Consider the following 18143-nt stretch of genomic DNA (forward strand, 5'->3'; position numbering starts at 1 on the left):
TTTCCACCCATGCCAACATATATATTCTTATATTATATTCTTATATTCTTGGCTCTGCGTAAACAGAAGCCTAGCAACAGTGGTTTGCTCCACTCTAGTTCAATTAACTTAAAATAATAGTTTTTCTCTCTATGTGCACCTGAATATCTTCCCTTTCTCAAAGAGCCTAAGAGTGTACCATGGCATTTTCTAATGAAATGTCATGTTACACTACAACTGTCTGCAGAGAAACAATTCGGCCACATGAGGACAAAATTTCATCATCAAGAAGTCTTTAAGTAACTGTACTATGACTTAATACTAGACTACATTACCAAAGGGCAATTAGAGGTAGTTCCCATCCAACTCTCAGGAAGGCATTGTTTTATCTCACTCATCATGCAGTGAGCAAAGAGAAACATGGGAACACTAAGTGGAGGAGAGTCTTTGATGCATCATCTCATCATCTCATGAAAGCATTGCACCTTCTCTCAGTGAGGTACTAGAGGCAGGACTGAATCTACTGCTAGCTGTCCTAGAGATTTTACTTTAATTCTGACAAAATTTCTCTGTTCCTGTCACAGATAACACACATGTGTTCCTTCAACTGGTCTTACATGAGGAAGACAAAGACATGACCTGATTCTTCTGGTTCAGTACTAACCAAAACAAAACAGGAGATCTTCAAATGATGGACAGCAGAATACAATACCACTTCACAAGGCTCCCATTCAGTGTGACCTGCAGTCCCTTTCTACTCTTTGCAACTGTAAGAAAACATGCTGACTAGTGTATGAAATCATTTCCATGCATGGTGCCTCTTGTAAAGAAGCATACATATGTGGACGACTTTGCGATCACAGTAGAAATAGATAATTTCGGAATCACTATACACTATGAACTTGTAGATCTAATGAAACTGATCAGCATACCCTTATTGAAATGGGCTACCAACTCTGAACAATGTCAGACTATTTGGAAGGGTGAAGGTTGAGAACCCCACATACAGAATCACGTTTTATGTGCAGACTGGAACATGAGGATGACTACTTTATTGACCCCAGCAAAATGACCATAAAGTCACGCAAAGGCCAAGCCACCAAACATCAACTCTTGAAATGTGTGGCTAGGTTCAGTGATCTGCTTGGACTGCTCTTACCTATCTTTCTTACTGGAAAATTGTTATTTCAGGACATGTGATGCAGGGGAATTGGCTGGGGTGAATTCGTGCTCTGGGTCCTAGGAGAAAGTTGGTAGACTTTGATATCCAGCTTACCATCACTGGCACAGGTCCACATATTTTGTGTTGCATCCAAAAAGGCATATTGAGCAGCTCCGTAAGCTCTTAAAGCCTTAGAGAATGAAGTCCTCACTAATTTAGAGTGTAGCAAGAACAGACTTACTCCTATGAAGAAGGTGACCTTGCCTAATTGGAACTTTTAGTGACAGTAGTGGGAATCGTACTACTGTGTTACTTCTGCTGTGCAACAGAATTTAAAACTGCTCATGCGACACTGTGGTCTGATGCTACAGTCACACTAAGCTGGATTCAGAGTGATCCAGACAGATGGAAGACATTAACTTGTAATTATGTGACAGAGATAAAACTCCCACACAATGGAGGCACTGCTCAGGACAAGGAAACCCAGTTGTCATCTTTCACGAGGACTCCTCGGAGGTCAAATACATCTCCTGCAAATCTGGTGGCATGAGCCACCATGGCTTGCATACCTTCCTGAGTGTTGGCCATCTGAAACTCTGACAGTGGGCCAACTATCTGCTGAAGAGAAGATGAAGAAAAGCCATAGCCAGATTCTGTTGATGTCTATGATGACTAGCCTCATGAACCTATCTAAATTCAGTTCATACTGGAGGCTCATTTATACTACATGTACATTCATCAGAAAGAGAAATCTTTGGGAAACGTTACAGCTGCTTAACTGTCAGTTGCCTCAATGAAAAATGTATACGAGTACCCCAGAGAGAATCCTTTGCCGGAGAACAACATGCACTTCAAAATAATTCATCACTACCAGGAGAGTCAAAGACTGCACAGTACAGTACTATCAAGTAAGATGGACTGATATGCCTAGGTTGTCAACTGCAGTACACTAACCTTGTCAGGGAACAAAAACATCCAGTGCTCCTTGTCAGTTCCCATCATTTCACACAACTGGTTGTTCGAGAGACAGACATCTGCTACCATCACTTTGGCATTCATTGCATACTGTCCAAACTGCAAACTCAATTTTGGATCCTCTCCTCGTCAGACAATCAAAAGAATCCTACACTCTTGCTTCTTGTGTAAAATCCTGAAGAGTCCACAAAGGCAACATATTGAAGCACCCCTACCATTTGAATGAGTGATGCTCACTAAACCATTCACTATAATGGGGATAGACTTAGCTGAACCATTATTCATCAAAGTGTGAAGAGAAATGCACTAGTCACTTATCGCTCTTTTCACATGCGCTACCATATGAGTGGTACACCTAGAACTCTGTACAACTGGGCAATAGACAAGTTTCTAATGGAACTCCAGAGATTCACAGGATGACATGGACCTACCCCATACAAATTACACAGACAACATGAAAACATTCCAGGCTGCCAACATGGAACTAACACAGCTTTGGAAGGCATTAACCACCATTAAGACTTACCAATCCTTTGCTAAGCTCAGAAACTCCATCAGATGCATGCAAGATATCCCTTTTGGATACTCATGTACACTTGGCATGAATTATTCAGTGGTAGCAAATATTATCTGAAAAAGCACAGAGAATTTTCGGTGCAAGGTCTCGGCTGTATCCATTCGTGTTTTTCTACGTAATCTAGGTGGGCCTGAATTATCCAATCCTTGTTGTCATAATGAGATTGGAGGATCCTCTTCATTTCAGTACATGTCTCAGCTGTCTCCACAATACCTTCTACTAAATGCTTTGGCTTTCCTGAAATGTAGGCTTGCAGAAATATGTATTTATTAACAGCAGATAACGACGGGTACTTGTCAATCAACTGATGAAACTGCTCCCAGAACCATGCCCATGCCTCCACATAACCTGAATAGGACTCATGATTGGCAGAAGTCTTATTGAAGCTGAAGGAACACTCATTGTTATAGATTGTACCATTGGGGGGGGGGGGGGGGGGGGGGGGGTTGGAAATGTTTAACTTTGATGCAAGCTATTTCCCTATGTCATGTGACATCCGAGAAATATCGCATTTGTGGCATCTGTATAATCTTTGGAGTTTAGAATGTCTGCCTCATATTTGTAATCATCTAACAGGTTATGGATCCCCCCTCATCTAGTTTGGTGAGCCAGTGCAAAACATTTTGTACTCTCTCTTTATGGCATTTATAATTATTGTATTCTCCAGTGTCTGTCAACTTTCAACTTCCCTGACAAAGAGTATAATGTTCACTCTTTCTCTTGTGTTTTCTCCTTTGGGCAGTGCAATTGTACTCCTGAATTGTTATCCACCATATCCAGTCCATCATGTTATTTGATAACGTGTGACAATGCCTGCTCGTGTTCGCAGTAGCATTCCAGAATAGTGCATATTATCATTATGGGCAAAACAAACATTTGATTTAAAGAGCAATGGAAGCACAAACAATAATCATTATCTCATTTGTATACTGAGCATCTAAAAATACTGCCATAGAGCCTGCATAGTACTACAAAAATATTACAATGTTGTATTTGCACTTACCTGCATTGCAGGAGAAATACATGCTACCTCCTGCTGTCCTGATTGCCCATAGTTCTGTCCCTTTCTTCTCAGCTCACTCCCTTCTGGGTTTCAGGATCAAAAAAGGCTGTCATTAAAATACAGTAAGGACAGAGCACATTAACGACAAATTTATTACTCATCACAGAACTACTTAAGTATATCAACAAAAATCAAGAAGTCAGACACGTCCCTCCAGAGGATAAATGGATGGTGTCACACTCGTAGCAAGTATCTCATTCCACAACATTGTTTCCATCCTGGTTGACCTCTAAAGGTACAACCAGCTACAGGATGCCTGACCGTGTGACATTCAGGTGTGCAGAGGATTGTTGTTCTTATCTTCTCTTCTTTCCCTGGTAATGCTCTCTTTATTCTGACCTGCCACCACATTTGTCATGGGCGCATGTCCTCTTGTACCAGAATGATGTCTCCAGGGTGGAATTTGATGAGTCATGACAGCAGACATTTAACTTCATGGAAATTCATCAGCTCCAATAGGTACTCTTTCAGCCAATGTTTCCAAAAGCTGTCGGAGAGTTTGCTGTCTCAGTCAGAATTCTTTTTCTAGACTGTGTTCCTGTTGGAGTCATTACGAACTTCTCTCCAGTCAGAAAATGAGAAGGGATCAGTGCATCGACATCATCTCTCTGTGTGATAGGCCCTGAGTTCACAGTGGGGAGGATGGTGGGAAAGAATGGTGAGCATTATAAAGCATTGCCTGTGAAAGATATTTGGGACTCACAAGGCTCAGAGAGGAACAACTGAACACCACCTTGGTTAGTACTGAAGAACAAGGAGATGATGCATTGCACAGATGCTTTCCCATTCTTTGACTGGAGAGAAACTTGTAACAATTCCAGCATGACCAGAGCTACATAGAAAACGAAGCTGGCAAAAGAAATCCAGCTGAGACAGCAGCTATCAAACAGCTTCTGGAAACTTTGGATGAAAGAATACCTGTTGGAGCTGAAGAACTTCCATGAAGTTAAATGTCCACCAGGGCAACCCATCAAATTCCATCCAAGGACATCATTCTGGTTCGAGAGAATATGTGCCCGAGATGTGTAGGAAGGTCAGAGTAGAGAGATCACTACCAGAGAAGATAAGAACAATAATCCTCTGCACACCAGAAGATCACATGGTCAGTCATCGTGTGCAGCCAGTTGTGCCTTTATAGGTTGACCAGGATAGGGAGGACATTGCAAAATTATATACTTGCTACGACTGAGAGACTACCTGCTTATTCTTTAGAGAAATATCTCTGAGATATTACATTTTGTTGATATATATATGTAATTCTGTGGTGAGAAATACAGTAGATGTTAGTATACTCTGTCATTACTATATTTTCACAACACAACACCTGTACTGAAGCAAATACTAACAAAGAGATAGAGGGGCTGGCCAGTACTTACCTCAGCTCAGTACAGGCGATAGATACACAAAACAGAACAGAAAATTTACGTATCCTAGCTTTTGGAACTTTGTACCTTCGTCAGGGAGGAGAGAGGGAAAAAAGGAGAAAAAAGGGAAAGTGGATTCAGTTACTCACAACCCAGGTTATGAAGCAACAGGGGAAAGGTGGTTATGACGCAACAGGGGAAAGGTAAACAGGGAGGGTAGCAAAGATGGAGGCATGGGTGTCAGAGGGATGCCAAAGATATTCTATTGTAAGTACTGTGCCAGCTCCAAACCATAGAGGATGCATACAGAAGTAAAGAGGTCGCATACGGAAGTAAAGAGGTATATAGTATAAAGATAGTTGTGTTTATCTTTATACTATATACCTCTTTGCTACCCTCCCTGTTTACCTTTCCCCTGTTGCTTCATAACCTGGGTTGTGAGTAACTGAGTCCACTTTCTGTTCTTCCCCTTTTTTCCCCCTCTCTCCTCACTGATGAAGGAACAAAGTTCTGAAAGCTAGGATACGTAAATTTTCTGTTTTGTTTTGTGTATCTATTGGCTGTATTGAGCTGAGGTAAGTACTGGCCAGCCCTTGTATCACTTTCTTAGTATTTGTTTCACATCTTTATTTGAGATTTTCCATTAATTGTTTAGAACACCTGTACTGAGGCAGTTCACAATCTAGATCATCATGAACATCCTGAAAAAAAGTGTGGTGGAGCACCATATTGTGGCAGAATGAAGTCTCCACTGTATTGCTGAAATTTTGTCATAGGTATTTGCTGCAGCATGCCCTGGTACACAAAGCCAGTCTCAGCTTTCTCTGCAAAGAAGAATAGGCCATTGACTTACACTATTAAGATCAGCTTTGCAGGTGCTTGAAACATTACTTTGTCACTGAAAACAGGCTTCTGTGAAAAACTGTCTTTCTGTAGGAACTGCATCATTGCAAAAGCTCATTGTCCTGAGTACTGACCAACCAGTTCAATTTTAGGCACAGATATTAGTGTAGAATGTGCCAGACAGTTGTCGGCGGTATCTGTCCATACAGTCATCAGTTCAATAGGGAACCTGACAAATGATTGTCACACACATTCTACCTTCTCTATTAATGATCCCAGCTGGCCTATTTTCCTCAGAGCACATAAGCAGCCAGCCATCAATGGATTGTTTTTGTCTGTTGGAGCTTTTACCTGATACTACCTTTGTCAGAAAAGTTACAGCACAGGCTTTTTAAAAATAGAAAATTGCACTTACCAAATAACGCTCATAGCTCCTTTTGAAGAAGTCCCCTTGGCTACCAATACACAGTAACAACATTTCTGGAAGTCTTGGAAGCAAGCAGGGAAATTTTCAACTGTGATGCTTAAATGCTCATTTGTCACAGGCTGTTGGATGCCTGTGACATCTTGATGAAGCTTTCATTTCAGTCACCTTTTCACTTGCAGAAATAAGAAAAACTCGTAATGGGAGAGGTCTGGTGAATATGACATACGTGGGATGGCAATAAGAGAATGTCTGGCCAGATACTCAGTAACAGATAAAGCAGTATGGGGTCTTACCTGTCATGCAGTAAGAACGAGTCCTGAAAATGCTGTAAATCAGGGCGATGGTGTTGAATTCATTGTCGTGGCAAACATTTCAAGACTTCAATGTAAAGAGTTTAGTTTACTGTTAGACCTGGAAGAACATACTCACGGTGAACTAAGCCTTTTGTATTAATGGATGCAATCAGCATTGTCTTTGTTCTCGAAGTTTGTCATTTTACTTTTTTTTTAGTTTGGTGATCCAGGACTCGGCCATACAGCATTTTGCCGCTTCATGTGAGCGTCATACTGGTAACATCAAGTTTCACCCCCAGCGATAATCTTTGACCAAAATGTGGAATCACACCTGGCTCTATCCAGTAGTTTATCATAAATTCTTTGTCTTTCCTCTTTCTGTTCATCTGTTAGTGTGTGAGGGATGAGTTTTGCATTAAGTTTCCATTTCACTAAATCTTCACATAAAATTTTGTGACACACATCATGATTCAGATTAAGTTCATTTGATGTTTCACACACAGTTACATGACGGCTTTTGTGCAATAACTGCCTTACACACTCCATGTTTGCATCGATATGTGCTGTAGACAGGCAACCAGCTCTGCAATTGTCTTGCACTGAATTTGTGCCTTCACAAAACCTTTTGTGCCACTCAAAAGCATGACTTTTTGAAACTGCCTTGCCTACATGTGCTTGCTTAATCACTCAATGCCATGTATAACACATAATAATAAATAATAGAAACTGTTTGTGGAAATATCGAGGACAGTACAACCCAGATGAAAACAAAAATATAATAAAAGTTGTTCGTCTCAAATGGGGACATCCAGTGACACTAAACTCGACCCTCTGTCCTAATCCCAAGGGGACAAGGTAGTTCAACTTTGAAATATTCTTCAAAAGGAACCCCTAATTTTTATTGTGGATTTGGATTCACCAGAAAAAAATGTAAGAGTCATTCTGTCTTATCTCACTGGGGGTGTTAAGGTGACCAATTCCCAATGAGAATTGTCATATTTGGCACATGGTTACCTACATGTCGTAATAGTAAAACTGCCAAATAGTACTAACTCCAGCCATTTTTGATAAATCAGGTTTGGAGGCTCAAGGGTGTGTATGCAGTTCACTGGGGGCACCAATTTTCTGATTTTCAAGAGCCTAATACTCAGTAATTAAGACCTCAATTTTTTATGCATCTACACTCCTGGAAATTGAAATAAGAACACCGTGAATTCATTGTCCCAGGAAGGGGAAACTTTATTGACACATTCCTGGGGTCAGATACATCACATGATCACACTGACAGAACCACAGGCACATAGACACAGGCAACAGAGCATGCACAATGTCGGCACTAGTACAGTGTATATCCACCTTTCGCAGCAATGCAGGCTGCTATTCTCCCATGGAGACGATCGTAGAGATGCTGGATGTAGTCCTGTGGAACGGCTTGCCATGCCATTTCCACCTGGCGCCTCAGTTGGACCAGCGTTCGTGCTGGACGTGCAGACCGCGTGAGACGACGCTTCATCCAGTCCCAAACATGCTCAATGGGGGACAGATCCGGAGATCTTGCTGGCCAGGGTAGTTGACTTACACCTTCTAGAGCACGTTGGGTGGCACGGGATACATGCGGACGTGCATTGTCCTGTTGGAACAGCAAGTTCCCTTGCCGGTCTAGGAATGGTCGAACGATGGGTTCGATGACGGTTTGGATGTACCGTGCGCTATTCAGTGTCCCCTCGACGATCACCAGTGGTGTACGGCCAGTGTAGGAGATCGCTCCCCACACCATGATGCCGGGTGTTGGCCCTGTGTGCCTCGGTCGTATGCAGTCCTGATTGTGGCGCTCACCTGCACGGCGCCAAACACGCATACGACCATCATTGGCACCAAGGCAGAAGCGACTCTCATCGCTGAAGACGACACGTCTCCATTCGTCCCTCCATTCACGCCTGTCGCGACACCACTGGAGGCGGGCTGCACGATGTTGGGGCGTGAGCGGAAGACGGCCTAACGGTGTGCGGGACCGTAGCCCAGCTTCATGGAGACGGTTGCGAATGGTCCTCGCCAATACCCCAGGAGCAACAGTGTCCCTAATTTGCTGGGAAGTGGCGGTGCGGTCCCCTACGGCACTGCGTAGGATCCTACGGTCTTGGCGTGCATCCGTGCGTCGCTGCGGTCCGGTCCCAGGTCGACGGGCACGTGCACCTTCCGCCGACCACTGGCGACAACATCGATGTACTGTGGATACCTCACGCCCCACGTGTTGAGCAATTCGGCGGTACGTCCACCCGGCCTCCCGCATGCCCACTATACGCCCTCGCTCAAAGTCCGTCAACTGCACATATGGTTCACGTCCACGCTGTCGCGGCATGCTACCAGTGTTAAAGACTGCGATGGAGCTCCGTATGCCACGGCAAACTGGCTGACACTGACGGCGGCGGTGCACAAATGCTGCGCAGCTAGCGCCATTCGACGGGCAACACCGCGGTTCCTGGTGTGTCAGCTGTGCCGTGCGTGTGATCATTGCTTGTACAGCCCTCTCGCAGTGTCCGGAGCAAGTATGGTGGGTCTGACACACCGGTGTCAGTATGTTCTTTTTTCCATTTCCAGGAGTGTAGTATGTAGGCCTGTAAGTTGATATAATGCATAAAAAGTAGGATATATCATAAATATTTTTTTATGAAAAATATTGTAAAACAGATTTTTTCCATGCTGTGCTTTATATTTTTGATTTATAAAAAAATCAAAACATTGTAGAGGGAAGTAGTACAGACCTTGGCTTGTTCATTGCAACTCTTTAGTCCTAGTATTAAGTATAAATAATAATGAAAAGTATTTGGCATTGCAATTAGTATTTCTTGCCTTCACTTAAAGGCAACTACATCACAAAAAAAGTCAGATTTGATGAACTTGAAAGTCCTTTGGGGGGAGGAGTACGTGAACAGTTGAATCCCAACTGTCTTTTTTTCTGAAATTTTTGTGTATGTTTTAGCAGTATTAAATGCAAACAAGAATATCCTAACTCACTTCATTCATTGGCAAAGAATAAAATAAAAACGCCACTTATACATGCCATTGACATTCACTACTACAGGGGACTGGTAAATAAAAACTTTGTGTATTCTTTGAAAAAATGTTCCTAAGATATTTGTTGTTGACCTTTGGGTCAGGACTGAAAACAGATATGAGCTGAAAACAGCTATCAATCATTTTTCTTAACGTATACACTGATTTCACTGGTAAATGTCTTTGCAGTGTAAAGGATTCCAAAGGAACAGATTTGGTGCACAAATGTGACGATATATCTTTATTCTGTCAGTTTAAATTAAAAAGACAACTTTAATGAAACAAAAGAGAAGATGCAAGCAGTAATCAGAGACATTAATAACTTTTTACATATATACTGCTATACATAGACATAAAAGTTCTGCAAAGAACAGTTTCATATACAAATTCAATTATAAAGAAGGAAATTGTATTTTTTAAAATATTCCACCTTGCATATAACTTTATTTTCCTTGACATATTGATCCAAAAATGAACGAACTTCATCTAAAGGTGAGAGATACTATTTTTTTGTAGCATTTATTGTCAAGTTTATGCAACCATGCACTGTGACTGTGTAATTATGGGACATCCACATTTCATATAACACTGTTTACAGTTCTGACCTACTGGTCAACCATAAGTGTTTTAGGAACCCTTTTTAAAAAAAATACACATGGGTTTTATATACCAGTTCCCTGTAGTGGTGAATGTGAATGGTATATGTGTCATTTTTATTTTATTCTTTCACAGTGAATAAAGTGAGGTAGGTATTCTTCTTTGCATCTAATATTGCTACCAGATATGTAAACATTTCAGCAAAAAATCAAGTTGAAATTCAACTGTTTATGTACTCCTCTCCCCCCCTTCCCCCTCCCTCCCCCAGCACTTATAAGTTTGTCAAATTTGACATTTTTCTGTGATGGTGTCATATTTAAGTGAAGGTAAGAAATACTAATGGCAATGTCAAATGCTTTTCATTATTATTTATGCTTGATACTAAGACTAAAGAGTTAGAGTGCACAAGCTGATGCCTGTTCTCCTTCCCCGTGCAGAGTTATGATTTTTAAAAAAATCACATATTTAAAGCATAGCATGGAAAAATTGTGTTTTACAACATTTGTAATAAAAAATCTAATGATGTAGCTCACTTTTTATACATTACATCAACTTAGTCCGAAGTGGAGTGCTATAGCTGTCCATTATTATATTTTATGAAACACTTTTGTATCTAGTTTTTAATGTATATATCTGATGACTGATAAATTACTAAATATGTCATATAAGCAGTAAAGTCATTCCTTGCCCGATGTTTGACTTTTACCACTGCAAACCAGTCCACCTGAATTCACAACTACTAATTCTTATATATCAGATTATAAACTTCAGATTTAAAATTTGTTCCAGGATTGTCCTTTCCTAAACCATCTTTGGTATTGCTGACCCAGTTGGCTTTCAAGCCTGTTTTGCAAAGCTTTTGAAATAATTTTACAAGTCACTGATACCCGAGAAATTCCTCTATAGTCGTTGGGTCAGTTGTATACCATTTTTGTGAATTGGGTGAAATAATGCTGTTACCCAATCTTCTGCTTTGCCTTTGGTATCCCAAATTTTTTGGAAGATCCATGTAGTTTCTTGGCTGCCCCAACATCTGCAATGTTACACTTTTCAGCAGTTACTGAATCTTTCCTGAGGGGCCTTACCATTCTTCAGATCTTTAATGATATTTTGGATTTCAACCATACTAAGGGGTTCTGAGATTGAGTAAGTGCACCTTAGATTTTGTTCTAGAAATTTTCCTCTTGGTTCGTCACAATTTAACAACTTGTTGAAATAGCTTGCTAGTATTTCACAGTTTTCTTGGTTGTTTATGACTAAGTTTCCATTTTCATTTTTGAAGGCCAAATTAGGTCATTGAGGTTTGGAAGCATTAAAAAATGAGCAAGTTCTTGGTATTTTTCTTTGGAAGTCTTCCTCGGTTTTAATTGAGGTATTTTTATTATATATGAAATTCTTTGCATCACTGGGTAGGTGGTCGGTTATTTTTATTGCTAACCACCACACTCCTTCCTGTGCTGCACTAAGGCCAAGTGACAAAGAAAAGCATAAATCACCTCTCCATCTAGTGTCATATATGTGAAAGCTATCATTGTTTGAAACTGTAATTTTTGTGACTATGGTGATTTTTTTAAAATTTGTCATTACAGGTTTGAAGCAAACTTTGGCCAGCAGACTGTATTATTCACCTTCAAGTGCCTGGGGATGCCCGAGGTCCCCCCGGGACAGATCAGAATAGTGCGTAAAGCCAACAAGATGGAGGTGCTGCTCTGAGCTGCAGTGTGAAGAAGCTGAACTGTGATTGCTGCCTGGGCCTGTGAACTTATGCTCTGCCCCGCTGTGATGCCTAGTATCTCACACCACGAGGATTTGTCAGTATTGTGAGTTGTTATGTTCACTGTAGTCGGGAATAGTCTGAAGAGTTGAGAATGAGACTTGGTGTCAGTAAGTGTCACACAGTGGTCTGTTTGTGTTCTCCAGTAGTATTTATGGGTCTAACAAGAAGAAAACTGTTTTTAATTTCTTGAGCCCTGTTTCATTTTAAATACTTTCAAAAGATTAAAGTTATCGTCTATCAGCAGAAATGCTGGATCCATCTGAAGGATTTGCAAAAGGATTGCTTTGAGAATGAGCAGGCATTGTGGGGCCGATACAGATTAAGGAAGAGAGTTGAGGAGAAATGTGAAAGGCAATAACACAGTATTACTTTCCTCGGCGATAAAGTGGACATTGTGGAGCAGAAAGTTATGCCCTCTAGTCAGTTGGGCCTTGCAATCCATCAGCCTTATTGCTAGTGTGACCTTAGAATGGAAATGTTCATGCAGATGTGATGCTGTTGTGGCATAAATTTTGGCACTTCAGGAATTTGTGACTTGAGGTTATGTGCATGTAAACTGACGAACTATGCAGAAGAAGCCACAAACTTTAACTTTTCTGGGTTTTGCATGAAAAAGCCATCCTTTCAGTGCAAATTAGGTCTCTGAATATGGTATTCTAGTAAATTAGTATGACCTAGAATTGTGTTCTCAGGCTGTTCACCATAGATTGTTGTGCATCCAGAGGTTTTTAGTTTCAGCTGGTGAAGTCATTCAACATCACTGATAATCTTAAGTAAACTTAACCATACCTATGATCATTTCTTTCTTCAACACACTTCATTTACTTTCCTGATATTTGACTGTGCAAGACACAGTAGTCTCACTTCAGTTTTAATTCTGTATTGCTGTTCCCACATTGACTCAAATGGCTGTCTTTACATTTTCACTTTTCTGTAAAATAAAGCCATATTCTGATGTAGGCAGTGATATACCCAAGTGAAATGAAATCAAATAAATGTTGGATTGATAATAACTTTAACTCTGAAATATGGACTCAGCAGCAGTAAAAAAAAAGGTCTAAAATTTCATTAAAATTAAGCAGTGGCATTTTATCTTTCTTATAATCTTTCTTGGATGTCATTTACATTTTTGTATGTTATTTCCACCAATTACTTTTCATGTAATGTTTGGTATTATCTGCAGAGTTCTGCATTTTTTCGCTTAGCACTGCTTTATATTGTTCATTGTTATGCTACGGGTTTCTATCATCTTTTTCTATTTTTGAAAATATTTCTTCCTTTCCTAGCCTCAGTTTTTATTTTCTTGTCTGTCTTCTTATGTCCCACTAGCGCAATTCCTCTTGTTCCTGTAAATTATTATCTTTTGCATTCTACCCTACCTCATTTTAAGATTTCGTTCTCTTACCTATTCGCAGCAATGTTTGCACACAATTTTTACAATTTTTGTAACAGTTAGACATCTTTAATAGTGCCCATCTCATTAGTCACTATTATGGATTTGGTTTTGTTGCCTATAATTCAGCGAAGGGTATTCAGTTCTGTTAAAATTATATTGACTGAATTATTCAGATGGTCTGCGGGATTTAGATATAAGCCTACTGTTAAAAAACTGAGGACTTCTCTGTGGTAAAGCAGAAGTCAGATGTATGATAGGGATTGTATAGAAAGCCCTGTCATCAAAGCTTTTGCTTTGTTTCTATAGAATGAGTGACCTGAAGTAGTTAAACTTTTCATCAGTCATTTGATGTTTCATGACGACGTATTTGTGCTGTTCACAGAATTTTATACCTACCTCAGATAGATGTCAGCTTTTATAATTTTTAGCCACAGCAGTTCAAGTTCATCTACCACCCACTGTGTGATACCAACCAAGGTTCCTTTCATCTGGTCTCAAAATACAATTTCCCAGTAACAATGCTCTTTATTGTTGTTATGTTAGTAGTACTATTGTATGAGGAAGAGGACATCAGAAAGAAATTTACGCAAATCCTCGTTTCTGGGAGGACAGGCAGAGATAAGCATAAGAGATAAGTCCAGATTCAGTGACAGAAGAAGAGGAGGAAAAAAAAGGAAATTTTATGAGGAGTGTTGCTTTTCAGAGACTTCTCACAGATGACATTGTTAAGTAAAATACATTGTTACAGAGTGTTTGATGTTGAATGGCATAATAAATATATAGGTATGAATAGATTATATTGTGTTAATAGTGAAGATAAAATATATTCATTTCTTCTGTGGCCGTGTTCCTACTGTGGACCGCTTGTGAGCCACGAGGAGCATGGCCGAGAGGAAAATTCCAATTTTGTGATAGGGGGTCAGTTCTAGTGACCCTGGCAGATGCCACCACCACAGTACCGTTTACACTGGCACCTGTACTTTGCTGAAATTTTTTTTTCATTGGTAGACCAGTGTCCTTTGCACATTGTATTTTATCATGTTTAAACAAAGAAGAATATGGCAGTGACTGGTGTATTTAGATGTGTCACAGATGCAAACTATCAGAGTACATGTGATTTCCCCTAATCAAAACAAAGAAATAAAATTATTTTCAAGCTAGATCATGGCAGTATTGTACAAGTCATTTCATTGTTTGATAGGTATGTTTCTTTTGTAAAAGTATCAGTCACTTATCTTAAGTGGTTCACATTTGAAGACCTTATGGTAGTTCATGTAGTGTTGTTCCCTGCTTCTTGTTATGTTACAGTTTTTAGATTTTCATCTGTTTCATAATTGATATTATGGATTTTGTGATGTCTAATGAGGTGCAGTCATACTGTGCTTTTCATACTTTGTGTTTGTATTGGACTGGGCATGAATATTTCTAACTCATACAGTATGTTTCACCCGTGTGAGTCACTGTTATAAACACTTATTTCCAGTGCCAAATCTTGTTGAAATTAACCGATAACATGTTTACATCACTTCATTTAGAGCTTGGATTTGAAATATCCTTCTTGCTCAAAAACTGTGCATTTGAATTTTCTCATACATGAACATCAGACAGCTAGTCAGCATGAAATAAAAAGAGCTCTAAACTGTCAGGAAAACCATAATTTTTCCAAATTGTTTTTGACTAACTTCTTATCTATACTGCCAAAGTATTTAATCAAATATGTCATTGCCACTGTGATGCAATCAAGCCAACAGTGTAAATGTACTGAGTCTCATACTTAATATGTTACACTGTCTAATATATTTTATGAGAGAAGAGTTAATGTAATTTCCTAAATTATTTCTTACCTTTCTTGCAAAGAAAATCATCAGCACTGCCTCTGGTTATTTAGCAGACAATGCAGTGATAATATTCTGTATTGGCTTTGGTTGTATTTTTATTAATCTCTATAAAACTGAAGAAGAAATAATTTAGTCAAACATATTTGCAAAATATGTATTCAAAAATGTGCAGAGGGCATCAGTTATTGCGTCTACATAGAAATTTTATCTGGTCATCAGAGCTGATGTCACATTTTACTTTGTTAAATTTTGTAAGTGTTTCCCCAAACATGTGATAAGATATACTTTTAGTTAAAAAATAAACTTCATGCTGATTAAAAAATATGTCTTAAAGCAATTACATTTACCAACAAGCTATCTGATACAAAGCAGTTTTATTTTGTTTGTGTTTGAAAAAATTATTTTCACCATGTGCCACTGCTTATAAAAGAAATTATGTTTGGATCAAAAAACATTTGTCTCTTTGAACAAGTTACTGATTTAATTCATAGCATAAGTGCTACAGTTTTCTATGTATGAAACAAAGTGGGTTCATTATCAAAGGTATAACAGCTGTACTTGTTTCCATATCTGAATGCTTTTCATATAACCCAACAGAACATAATTTTCTGTTTGACAGGGATATAAATCTGTCAAAATTTTATCAGAATCAGTTAGAATGAGGTACTGGAATTTAACTCTATAGTTTACATAATTTTTTTCACACTGACACAAATTGAAATAACAGTGAATAAATGTCAGTCCATCAATTATTAATGGAAAGGAAGAATATTTGTCAACATTATTCACGAAGGCTCAGCTCATGATTGCTGTTTTATCATACAGCATAATTATAAGTCAGTTCATCATTAACAACAGGTTTCCAAACTTTTGTCTCTGCATTGCTTTTTAGCTCTTCTGGAATGATGGTGCTCCAGGGCTTCAAAAAGAGCTCAGTAAAGTCACTGTGGATTTTTGTTCTTTCTAAGTAATGTAAATACATAAGAACATCAAAAAATTTTGGGCAAGTTTACTTCTGAATGTGGTTTATCACTATGACCCCTCCCCTTTTTTCTTATATTCAGATATGCCAGTTATTATTATTTATCAACAGTTAAGCAACTGTCTTTTTATGAGCCTGTGCTATTTTTGTTCATATAAGAAAAACTGTAACATGAATTTGCTTCTTTCTATAACAAAATTGACAATAACAGTCAAAAGCTAAGAAAAAGGCCAAATTAATAAACGAAATTACAGTAGAAAATTGCAGTTGGAAACATTTTCTCACTGCACTTGTATATCTTTGTTGTATTGTAATTTTAAAATAGATACTGTTCAATTTAAATCTGTTGCAAGAAATTTCTTCCATTGATGGGTGTTAAAACACATGTGAAAGCTGTTCTGTTAATGAATTTGAGTAAATTAACTTATTTGTATATCTACTACATGAGAAAGCCATTTGAGTGCAGCAATGTCTTTTAGTTTTTTTAATGGTTAAGTACTCTCATGAGTGGACATATTTTTTCTGCCACGCAAATACAGGCTTTGTTTACAGATTGTTTTTTAGACTTGCTCAACGGCAATTTTGTTTTCTCTTCTCTGAGTGCATTGTGATACAGCGAATACTGTTGGAAGTGTTCCCAGCCTGATTTAAAATGAAAGGTGCTGCTGAGATAAGAAACAATCCATAAAGTTGAGCTTCCAGTTTGTGTTCAAGAAATATTTCTGTTGATATCTCCAGACAGGACTTGTAATCCCAAGCCTGGACTTGCCAAATATAGGTATATTGACATCTACATGAAAGTGGTGTAACTTATATAAATAATGTACAAAGGTTTAAAAAGCATCAGATGTAATTTAAGCAAAGGTATTGTTTCGTAACACTGAGATTTTTTGTAACAAATAAAAAAATATCTGTTAAATATGTAGCTTTCACTTATTCATATTATGAGTATTTTCCTTTTCTATATATTTGTTCTGTGATTACTCAATTGTTAATGATTTACTTTCATTAAGTATGTGTGCTTTCATGGATAGTTCACAGTTTCAGCTAATTCCTTTGAATATAATGCTGTGTCACACAGTAAAAAGAACTAATTTCCAACATATTTTGTGCAGGTGGTGCCCTTACAGGCCATAAATATTTAAAGAAACAAATTTTTATGTTAGGTTGGTGTGTAAGTTCATAGTGTGTTTGTTTTGCATGTTGATATTTCAGTTGCTAACGGGTTTAAGTATTGATTGTCAGACAGATGTCTGCTTGTGTCTGTATGTGTGGATGGATATGTGCGTGTGTGCGAGTGTATACCTGTCCTTTTTTCCCCCTAAGGTAAGTCTTTCCGCTCCCGGGATTGGAATGACTCCTTACCCTCTCCCTTAAAACCCACTTCCTTTCGTCTTCCCCTCTCCTTCCCTCTTTCCTGATGAGGCAACAGTTTGTTGCGAAAGCTTGAATTTTGTGTGTATGTTTGTGTTTGTTTGTGTGTCTATCGACCTGCCAGCGCTTTTGTTCGGTAAGTCACCTCATCTTTGTTTTTATATATAATTTTTCCCACGTGGAATGTTTCCTTCCATTATATTGAGTCTATGTATTGTCATTCTGTCATTTGGAGATAGTGAGTGGAGCTGTGAATGCTAGAAAATGGAGGTACCAAGTGTAGAACATTTCTGACATATTTTTCTGTTTGACTTCAATAGAGGAGTGACAACAGTGGAGGCAGCCAGAACTGTTTGCATTGTGTGTGGGGATAATGCCATTGCTCAGAGAAATCCAAGAAAATAGTTTTCTCATTCTAAGAAGTATCATGTTGACTCCCCAG

The 18143-nt window shown here is 38.9% G+C and overlaps 1 protein-coding gene across 1 annotated transcript in view; it reads left to right on the plus strand.

Annotated features, from left to right (window-relative positions):
• Positions 1–12047, plus strand: part of LOC124552612 (unconventional myosin-Ia) — a 730641-nt gene extending 718594 nt beyond the window's left edge. The window contains exon 26 of the mRNA XM_047126936.1: positions 11924–12047. Coding sequence (XP_046982892.1) covers positions 11924–12047 — 124 coding nt within the window. The remainder of the gene's footprint in view (positions 1–11923) is intronic.
• The last annotated feature ends 6096 nt before the right edge of the window (positions 12048–18143 follow it).

The sequence above is a fragment of the Schistocerca americana genome, chromosome 10, assembly GCF_021461395.2.
Source record: "Schistocerca americana isolate TAMUIC-IGC-003095 chromosome 10, iqSchAmer2.1, whole genome shotgun sequence".
NCBI classification, from domain to species: domain Eukaryota; kingdom Metazoa; phylum Arthropoda; class Insecta; order Orthoptera; family Acrididae; genus Schistocerca; species Schistocerca americana.